At 63.2% G+C, this 10200-nt stretch overlaps 1 protein-coding gene across 1 annotated transcript in view; it reads left to right on the top strand.

The window, feature by feature from the left end:
• Window positions 1–10200, top strand: part of LOC119101578 (casein kinase I) — a 61437-nt gene that overhangs the window by 48074 nt on the left and 3163 nt on the right. Inside the window, exons 9-12 of the mRNA XM_037224926.1 lie at window positions 620–734; window positions 1099–1218; window positions 6051–6218; window positions 7578–7729. Coding sequence (XP_037080821.1) covers window positions 620–734; window positions 1099–1218; window positions 6051–6218; window positions 7578–7729 — 555 coding nt within the window. The remainder of the gene's footprint in view (window positions 1–619; window positions 735–1098; window positions 1219–6050; window positions 6219–7577; window positions 7730–10200) is intronic.

Genomic DNA, 10200 nt, shown 5'->3' with positions numbered 1-10200 from the left:
AGTTGACCCCCACCCGAGCGCGTCGCATTCAACCGGCCGCCGGGACGCGTGCTTATCAAAGCTATTGTCCAACACAAAAATACGCACCCCTTCACTTAATAGGGGTGCGTTTTGAGTGAAGTTAATCAGTTTGAGTGAATTGTCTATTATACTTAGCGGTTAGTGTTAAAGTAGCATATTTTATGATAGTAAAAACAACATGTCCATATTCAAGAAAAAACCGCACACGGGCTGGACGGCAGCCCCGCCCCCGCCCCGACATCGGCAGACGCACGCGCTGCCAGCCCGCTCGGCTGTCACTAGACCGCTCCCGAACACCGCATGTGGTGGCTGGGCACGCTGCTTGCCGTGTAGAAGGTGTGTCTGCATGTCTTTCCCTTCTGTGAACGATCGCATCCGGTGTTTGTTGTCAGTGATTCAGCGGAAGTCCCGATACAAGCGATTGCTAAGTTATCGGATTATTTTTCCGCATTTTTTCTGGTTTTGCAAAGCGTGTCGCTTAAATTTCAATGTGAGCAGCACTGTTGGGTGTTTGACGGGCTTTCCCACATGAAAGGTCCATTCTTGCTCGTATGTTTTTGCCCTGTTCGACTAACCATCGTCGTTCAACGTGTTTCAGTTACATAGGATAGAATTTGTCCACTCCAAACACCTCATATACCGAGACGTGAAGCCCGAGAACTTCCTCATAGGCCGGAGCTCAAACAGAAAAGACAAGGTCATCCACATCATAGGTATGTGATGCCAGGCAGCCCTACGGCGGCACCGCCTTCGGCTCCATCGGACGCTGTACGTCATACATGCGTCAGGCGTCCCCGTCCGATGTCATCCGCCCTTGCTCGCCGGACCACGGGCGTCAGCTCGTCCGCCGTGTGACGTCACCCGTCCGAGGTGTGACGTCAGCTCGTCCGCCGTGTGACATCATTCGTCCGAAGTGTGTTGAAACTACGGGAGCCGGCCGCCGGCCTGTCGTCGCCGGCGAGACGGTGCGCCGTCTGTCACGCGGTGCGCGCCGCTGCTGTGTTGCGCCTGACGGGCGTGGGCGCGCGGCCACGCTCTGCGGCGTGGCGCTCCGTCACCAGGTGGCGCTGCCGGCAGATTTCGGCCTGGCCAAGGAGTACATCGATCCGGAGACGAACCGCCACATCCCGTACCGGGAGAACAAGAGTCTGACCGGCACGGCGCGCTACATGAGCATCAACACGCACCTGGGCAGGGGTGAGCCAGCGGCGCGCGCGCGCGCGGGCGCCAACGTCGTGCGACGTCACTGGATGTGGGGCCGTGGGCGTTCAGGGGATGGTCAGAGCCCTGCCACGTCGGCGGGCTCAGGTAGCCGTGCCTAGTGAACGCGGGTCCTGTGGCTGAGTCCGCCCCGCAAAGGCAGGACCGAATGCTGACAGGCGGTGGGCGAGGGAGGTCCGGTCACTCGATAAAAGTATCGGAGCCAGGGGACCATCACACGCCGATAGTCAGTCACCACTTGTGGTGTAGCAGCGTTTAAGGCAGGCTCACGTGCGGCTAGATTTGTGTGTTTACCTGGGTGATTCATGGTGGGTCAACGGATTGATTTGTGTAAGCGTCTGGCTGATTGAAAGAATGGGAGCACACTGTACTTGGTATTTGTGGAATCCAGTTCGTCTCTCAGAGTAAGCGCAAACGTTCACCATGTACGTTGGAACCTCCAAAGAATATTGCAATGCTATGTTTGTTATCTTCTGTGCCTGGATTTAATTTTTCTCTTTGCTTCGCACTCCTGGAATGGGGCGTTCAGCTCAGCTCGTCCCCCGATCTCGTGAGCTTACGGCCGGCAGCCGGTGGCGAAACCATGCTCACAGCCACGTGTGGCCCGGCCCGAGCCGCGCCGGCCGTGTTCCAATGCTCGGTATACCCTGCCTGGAATAGGCCAGCTCGTATCGACACCGTCGGTACGGGCCGGCAAGTGGGCACCGGCCGGTAACGTATGGGACGCGACGCCAGCCGCAGCCGCCGCCAGCCGCCCGCCGCCGCCGCCGCCGCCGCCGCCGCTCCGCCGCCGCCCGCCGCCGCAAAACCAGACGGCAGCCGGCCCCAGACAAACGCCGCTGCTGTCTCCGCCCCGCGCTTGGGCTCAGGCCCCAACGCCTCCGTGGAAGCGGATGCGGGCAGCGGATGCTGCCCAGAAACCAGGCTGTGCGGTTGAATCGGCTGCCGTCGTGAGTGGGTCGATGCGAGGCTGGCTGGAGCGCGGTGTGCGGGCGGCCGCTGGGGCGGCGCAGTGCTCCGTCCTGTCGGAGACGCGCCAGTGCTCCGTCCCTGCCGGAGGCGCGCAGTGCTCCGTCCTGCCGGAGGCGGGAGATGTGGAGGCGGACTCGGCGCCAGCGTTATGACACTGACGGATCCGACGGGCCGCGGCGCCGCCGCCGCCTACCGCTTGGCTTGGCACGACCGCCAATCGCCGGGTGGCTGTCGGCAACGTGAGACATGGCCGCGACGACGGGAACATGGCCGCGCCCGCTCGCATCGGCCCGCTGCCCCTCGTTGGGGCAGCGTATCCCCTCAGCGGCCGCGCCGCCGTTTCCCTCAGCGGGACCGGGTGGATGCTCCTCTCAGCAGGGGTGGTTGGGTGCTCCCCCCAGCGGGACCGGGTGGATGCTCCCCTCAGCGGGGGTGGGTGGATGCTCCTCTCAGCGGGGGTGGTTGGGTGCTCCCCTCAGCGGGACCGGGTGGATGCTCCTCTCAGCGGGACTGGCTGGATGCTCCCCCCAGCAGGGGTGGTGGGGTGCTCCCCTCAGCGGGACCGGGTGGATGCCCCTCTCAGCGGGACCGGGCCACGCCAGACATCCGCTGCTGCCTGGCATCACTCATGCTTATAACTTCTTATCCTCGTTCACTGCTCCCGATTGCCGGAAGATACGTGTTTTTTTCTCAATCGTGTAAGTACGGCTAAGCGGAGTTGTGAAACAAATTCCCTGTGATTTGAAAGTTTTAACGCCAGCAAAGATGTGCACATTATTTTTCAAGCAATGCACAGTCGTTGTAAGCAAAAGTTACTTGCACTGTGCTGATATGCCATGCGGTATTGCAAATGGTGATACCATTTTTTTGGAGAGTTACCTATTGCCCTTTAATATAAGGTAAGGCGACCTGTTGGCTTTGGGTACTGCTCATCGGTTTCTACCTGTTCATTGTGGAGGAAGGTTTGAGAAAATCGCGATAAGTCTCCAACTGCACGACGGTCGTGAAGTCTCGTCGAGGAAAGGCTGCACGTTTTTTCCGGATGGCGACACGATGTGAGGTGGACAAGTCCAGTACGCAAACCAGAGGCCCAGGGGTAGAGTGCACAGTACAAAGGCCATTAAGTTATGAAATTTGGGCGACAGTTGATCAATGATATTTTGTATGCTTCATTGGTTAGGTCAGTTGAGGGATCTCATGGACTGTATGCTGCTGGTTTTGGCAAGAGTAATCAGCGCTTAAATGACGCCTTAAATCACCTGGTTGCTGTATTTGTCCCTCAAAACCATTTTTTGGCGTTTCATCTGGGCTTATAGGGTCGATCTGCGCGGTTACCCGTACTTGTGACGGTACATGCAACCGTTACGTTCCTTTTTATGGGTGCATCGATTTCTGGTCAAATTCACCCTGTCGCAGCACGCGAGCGCATTGCAAAGTGGACGCTTTGGTGTTAATTAGCGGGACCCCTCGTGGAATAACCTCGCTGGGGACTGTCCTTCAGTACTTGTGTCCGGTTGAAGAAAACCCCAGGCAACTGTTCTCAGCTGAAGGAGAGGGGGAGGGGCAGAAACTTAACTGAGACAGTCTGCAAAGTACGGCCGGCGTCACCAGTCCAGTCCAGTCCAGTCCAGTCCAGTCCAGTCCAGTCCAGTCCAGTCCAGTCCAGTCCAGTCCAGTCCAGTCCCAGTCCAGTCCAGTCCAGTCCAGTGTAGTTCGGTCGGGGCAAGTGGCGCCAGTCCGGGCCCACACCCGGGCAGACCCGCACTCTCCAGCGCCGTGCTGGAGCGGCCTGGCCTGCCAGGCGCGGCGGGCGGCGGCGCCCGTCCGGCGAGGCGCTTCACGGCAGCGGTCACCGGCCGACGGCGACGCCCCTCCCCCACCGACGACACACCTGCCGAGCGCGGTCCGCAGTCATTGTCGGCACACACCCCTGCTTCACCCCGCCCCCCCCCCCCCCCCATGGTTGCCGCGCCCCGCCCCGTCAGCTGGGGCGGTGTGGTGAGACACGCCTCCCTCTGTGTTCTCGGAATGCAGTGGTGAACCGGGCATCAATGTTCCGCCGAGTGCGGCGCCGCAAAACCTTGGAAGGGAACCGTTGAAGGTGATCCCGTTTGTCCGGCCGGTTGCGGCAAATGGATCAGTTTTACTTCGATGTGTTATCTGGGTTCATGGATACGTTTGGTGTGATCGCGTGCCATGACACACCTATAGGTTTTTATAGACCACCGTTCTGAGTATAACCAGCGCCGAAGTGACCGGGATCTGCTGCCCAATGCATGTCAGTGTCGGAAGAGATGTGTCATGGACCAGTTCACATTTTTCTTATGCCCAAGTACGGAAAACATTCAGTGCGCTGCCACTTTCCCCACCTGCGAACTGGCTGGCGAGACAAGCACACACAAATATTTGCCTTTGCTACCCGATCGCGCCGTGATTGTTGCATTTCAGTCGCTGCTGCCTTTGTGTCTGAAGAGTTGAATGGCCCGATACAATGGCTGGTCAGATGGGATTGTCTTGCGGCTGTTTTGGCGGTAGCGTTGTCGAAAGCATTCACTTTTCCACACGACGGCTTTGTTCCTGCACGTTCGGTGTAGGATTCGGTCCTGGCCTTATACGATCTCGTGATTGCTAAGCAGGAAGCCCGGGAGACATGGGCGCCATGGCGACCCATCCCCGGCCGGCGGCGGCGCTTCGGAGCCGGCCGAGTGTCAGCAGGGTGGCGTCCTGAGCCGGCAGAGCGTCGACAGGGCGGCCCCTCGGAGCCGAGGCCCCATGCTGCGGTGTCAGTCGCCAGCCGCAGCTGCCTCGGCTCGGCGCTGGTGGTGGCGCGACGCACAGCTGACCGTCGTGCCGCTCACCGTGTGTGCCAGTGGTGGCTCGCCCACTGGCCGCCGCTCCGGCCGTGTCGCGCGCGTACCGCTCGGCGCGGAGGCGCTCGGCCGCTGTGACCCTCGGACAGCCGGCGGTCGGGCCGGCCGTGTGGGCGCCGCGGCCGCAGACTCGGCCCGAACAGACCGGGCGTGGCGACAGGACCCGCTGTGGCACGCTGGCCGCCGCGTGCCGACCGTGCTGCCATAGCGAGCGGCGCACGTTCTGCTGACTCGGCTGACGGCTCCGTATTTAGGGCCCGCGAGCTGTCACTGGCGCGCGGCCCGGCCCGGCTCGGCCCGGTCTCGGCCAGCGCCACCTGTCGGCTGCCGCCGCGCCCGATAGCGGGCTGTTTCTGTCAAGTGGTGGTACGTCCGCGGCCCCTTGAGCTGGCGAGCTCTGATGGGTGGGCGTTGTGTCCCGAGGGCCGGGTGTCCCGGTCTGTAGCGGCGTGTCAGCAGGAGTGATGGCCCCGGCCCGATGCCGGCAGCAGCCACACGTGCGCCCCACTGACATTGTGGGGCTTGGCGCCACTCCCGGCTGAGCGGGCGCCGCAGCTCCGAAGTGGGCTGGGCGGGGAGGGGGGGGGGGGGGGGGGGGGGGCAGGCACTAATTGCGTCTGTTTTGCTCAGTACATCACGAGCCATTCTACGGACCATCGCACCGTCTGTCAGGCAGCGGGCGCAGTGTCGGCCGAATGTGTTTGAGGTATCTCCGTCAATGTCTATCGAGTCCTTCAGCGTGCGTGGCAATGTCACGCGCTGAGCTGTGCCCTTCTCTTTTTGTGGTACCTTCAACTGGATGGTATCAAGTGGAAGGGGGAGGGGGGGGGGGGGCATGCCAAAGCCAGTGTCCTGCGGCGTGTTACCGCCGACCCGGCGCTGCGACCCGATGTCGAATACCCTGTGGACTGGGGACTCTGAGCCGATGATCGCTGACCGCTGACCGGGATCTTACCCTTGTTTCAGAGCAGAGTCGGCGGGATGACCTGGAGGCGCTGGGTCACATGTTCATGTACTTCCTGCGCGGCAGCCTGCCCTGGCAGGGCCTGCAGGCCGAGACACTCAAGGAGCGGTACCAGAAGATCGGCGACACCAAGCGGGCCACGCCGATCGAGGTGCTCTGCGAGAACTACCCCCGGTCAGTGGCGACGGACGGCGGCGAGCGCGCCGGGCAGCCCCGCCGGGAGCGTGGCGTCGGCAGGCGCCCTCCAGAGACAGGTGCCGCCGGACGTGTCGGCACCGGCGCGTGCTCGCTGCGGGGAGAGCGACCTCTGAGCGGTGCTGTCGCAAGGGGCGGCGGCGGCCGCCGACTGCCGCCTCTCATCCATATGGAGCGGCCGCCCGGTCCACCGTGCGACTGACTGGTCATGTTAATGGCATGGCCTCGACCGTCGATCTGGACCCAGCCACCGGTCGGGGGCCCACCGCAAACACCCGAGTGGCGGGAGAACAGACGCACGCTGTCGCTATATGTGGTCCCGCAGTCGGCCGGTGACTCGGGCGGCGGGGTGTGCAGCGCTAGTCGGGCCGCGTGCCTGCGAAGCCCGGCGCCTGGGGGCCGAGCGGCGGGGTGTGCAGCGCTAGTCGGGCCGCGTGCCTGCGAAGCCCGGCGCCTGGGGGTCGAGCGGCCTAGGCTGCTGCAGGGGGCGTTGCATTGCCGCCGTGTTCGTGGAAGCATGGGGCGGCCGCGCCGGCAACCTCCGCCGTTGGTCTGGCTGCTGGTGGGCGGCTAGAACGACACTGCAGCCACGGCCTTCTGCTGACCCGCGGCCGACGGGCGCCCGGGCCCGTGACCTGTCGGGGCGAACCTGCGCTCCGCTCATTGCGTGTGCCCGTCCCTGCAGCGCCCTCAGCGCGTTGGCGGCGGTGCTGCCGCCGGCCCGGGGCCGCGGGGCGTGCGGGCGGCGGCGGCGGGTGCACCACCGCTGCCGGGGTGGCGGCCAGGCCGGCTGGTCAGCTGTCGGACCGAGTCGCTTCGTCTGCTGACAGTCGACCCGCTCGCTGTCCCGCCCCCGGCCCGCCTCCGGGACGGCCGCCGCTCTTAAGGCCATGCTGAGAGCGCATGGCAAGCGTGCTGAGGGCAGAGGACACTCCGGTGATAGTTTGGGGAGCGGGGCCTCTGCTGTGATGAAGCCGTTTCCCATGCACCGCTGACGGCAGCGGTGATGGGCCGTGTTGCCGTTGATGGCCCGCGTCGCCGTGATGTGTGGCGATAAGTCGCGGCCCTGGCAAGCCTCAAATGGTGCAGCGCCGGCGTGATCGGTTTTGGGCGCCTTGATTGAGAGGAGGAATTACGGCGAACGACGTTTTGCTATGACGAGGAATCACCGTATCGATATGATACCTGCGCCAGTGCTGAACGCAAAACACTAGTACCCGTTTTAAGCTCACTGTCATTCGCAGGTAACTCAGTTTACTGTGCGATATGATTGATTGATGTCTGTTGGTTTGTGTTATAATTGTGTCTTGTTGACGCACGCCTGAAATGTACCACAGATGAACTGGCCACCTACCTGCGGTACGTGAGGCGGCTGGACTTTTTCGAGATGCCCGACTACGACTACCTGCGCAAGCTGTTCCAAGACCTGTTCGACCGCAAAGGCTACGTCGACGACGAGGAGTTCGACTGGACGGGACGCACCATGGTGGGTGGGGGCGACGTCTTGCGAGGCGAGCAGGAGTGACGCGACCGTCGTGGTGTCAACGGACGGCACGTTCCTCGTAGTACGGCTGGACGGCGTTGGCCGAGGGGCACTTTGGCACGCTGGCCTGAACCGTGCGAGGTTTGGCTGGGCGATACTCGTGTCGTTTTTGACGGGACTGGGGCGCGCGGAGCTGTGCCTGACTGAAGTATGGTGGAGGTCAGTGCTGGTCGACGCTCAGTCGTGGGCGGGGCCCAGTTCCGGTGCGGATCGACCGCAGATCACGCGACGGTCCTCTCGTAAGCCCCGGCTCGTCAACGGCCGAGCCGGTCGCCACCAATGGCAGCTCGCCGCGCTGCGCCCGCTCGCCCGGTTATCATGGTGAACGTGCAGGCGCAATTGGTTCTCGATGATTGGTTGTCAGGGAGTGTCAGCTGACGTCGACCCTCATTCGCCAAGTGTGAGATCAGATTGGGAGTGGACTAGCGGTCGAGTAAGAGGTTGACCTCGTTTTTCGCCTGAGCACGCCATTATTAGAGCGCGGGCGCGCCCCGGGGTCGTCCAGGTTGTTGCGTGCATCAGCGCCTCCTTCAGACAAGCGGTACGCGGAGCTGCTCCGGTTTGGTGGCGTTCCTACCCACTTACCTCTCTTGTGGCACACGCCGTATCAGGCGTCCTGTTGGCTCGGCACACGTTGGCATATTCATGGTGTTCGGCAGTCCGGAGAGGAGAGAGAGAGAGAGAGAGAGAGAGAGAGCGAACGAGAGAGAGAGAGAGAGGAGAGAGAGAGGAGGAGGAGAGGAGGCGGAGAGAGGAGAGGATTGAGCAGAGAGAGAGAGAGAGGGAAGAGGGAGAGGGGGGGAGAGGGAGAGGGAGAGGAGAGGGGAGAGGGAGAGGGAGGAGAGGGAGAGGGAGAGGGGAGAGGGAGAGGGAGAGGAGAGGGAGAGGGAGAGGGAGAGGGAGAGGGAGAGGGAGAGGGAGAGGGAGAGGGAGAGGGAGAGAGGGAGAGGGAGAGGGAGAGGGAGAGGGAGGGGAGAGGGAGAGGGAGAGGGGAGAGGGAGAGGGAGAGGGAGAGGGAGAGGGAGAGAGGAGAGGGAGAGGGAGAGGGAGAGGGAGAGGGAGAGGGAGAGGGAGAGGGAGAGGGAGAGGGAGAGGGGAGGGAGAGGGAGAGGAGAGGGAGGGGAGGGAGAGGGAGAGGAGAGGGAGAGGGAGAGGGAGAGGGAGAGGGAGAGAGGGAGAGGGAGAGAGGAGAGGGAGGAGGGAGAGGAGGGGGGGGGGGGGGGCGATTGCCGGCCGGCCGGTGTGTCGCGCGGGTGTGAGGGCGGGCCCAGCAGGCGTCGACTCGTGTTGGCCCGGCTGGGCGGCGCGCTCGGCGTCGACTCGTGTTGGCCCGGCTGGGCGGCGCGCTCGGCGTCGACTCGTGTTGGCCCGGCTGGGCGGCGCGCTCGGCCGCGGTGTGATCGATCGGCCCGGCGCCGACTGACGCTCCCTCGGGCGACCCGGCGTCGCTCTGTCTGACCTCAGTGGCCTGTCTACTGTCTGGCTCCGACACACCGCTACCCGCTATGGAACGCCTTGTCTGCATGCCTGGTTCATGTTAAGTGGGATGAAAATGGCAAGCGGGTATTTTTGTGGTCACGACATTTAGACCCGGCTACCGCGGCGACTGCGCCGGATCTGAAGGCGCCTTGGCCTCAGCGCCGGATCTGAGGGCACCCGAGCCCAGCGCCGGATCTGAGGGCGCCCGAGCTCAGCGCCGGATCTGAGGGCACCCGAGCCCAGCGTCGTATCTGAAGGCGCCCGAGCTCAGCGCCGGATCTGAAGGTGCCCGGGCCCAGCGTCGTATCTGAAGGCGCCCGAACCCAGTGCCGTATCTGAAGGCGTCCCAGTCCAGCGCCGTATCTGAAGACGTCCGGGTCTCAGCGCCAGTTGCATCGGATGTGCGTTCGTTTCGGACCAACAATGGTGTTGGATGACGCCAACAGCGCTCCGTGCCGACGGGCCTGGAAGGTATGGCTGACGGCTGCAGTAGTCGCATACCGCCGGCGTATGACAAAGGCCCTTGACAGCAGAAGGAGAGTCAAACCACCCTGCTTGAAGCAGTAAAGCCCACGCGCACGGCGGCCGTGCTAGTGGGATCAGGGTTTTCCGTTCCGGAGGCCGTGGCGGACCTCAAAAGCCTTGCGCTTAGCTGTGAGCTGGCGTGGCCGGGTGAGCGAGGGCAGGAGGCCTATGGACAGCTGGTGAAGATGTGTGCGGCTGGTGCTCTTGCTGTCAGCAGCCGAAGGCGGGCGGCTTGCGGGCGGGAGCCTTGCTCCCGTCTGACGGAGCGCTGCCGCACACGGCCGGCTGTGCGGCCACCGAGGGGTGACTCTTTCGATGTCCCGCCCGGAAACCCCACTGACCAACTAGCCGAGCAGGGCGAACCCACTGCATGGGAGCGGTCTCGATTAAAGAGCACAAGCACCTAGTGG

This window comes from Pollicipes pollicipes, unplaced genomic scaffold (genome assembly GCF_011947565.3).
Source record: "Pollicipes pollicipes isolate AB1234 unplaced genomic scaffold, Ppol_2.1 Scaffold_4881;HRSCAF=5763_pilon_pilon_pilon, whole genome shotgun sequence".
Classification (NCBI taxonomy): Eukaryota; Metazoa; Arthropoda; class Thecostraca; order Pollicipedomorpha; family Pollicipedidae; genus Pollicipes; species Pollicipes pollicipes.
Note: the sequence above shows the minus strand (reverse complement) of the source record. Positions and strands in the feature narration are given on the sequence as shown.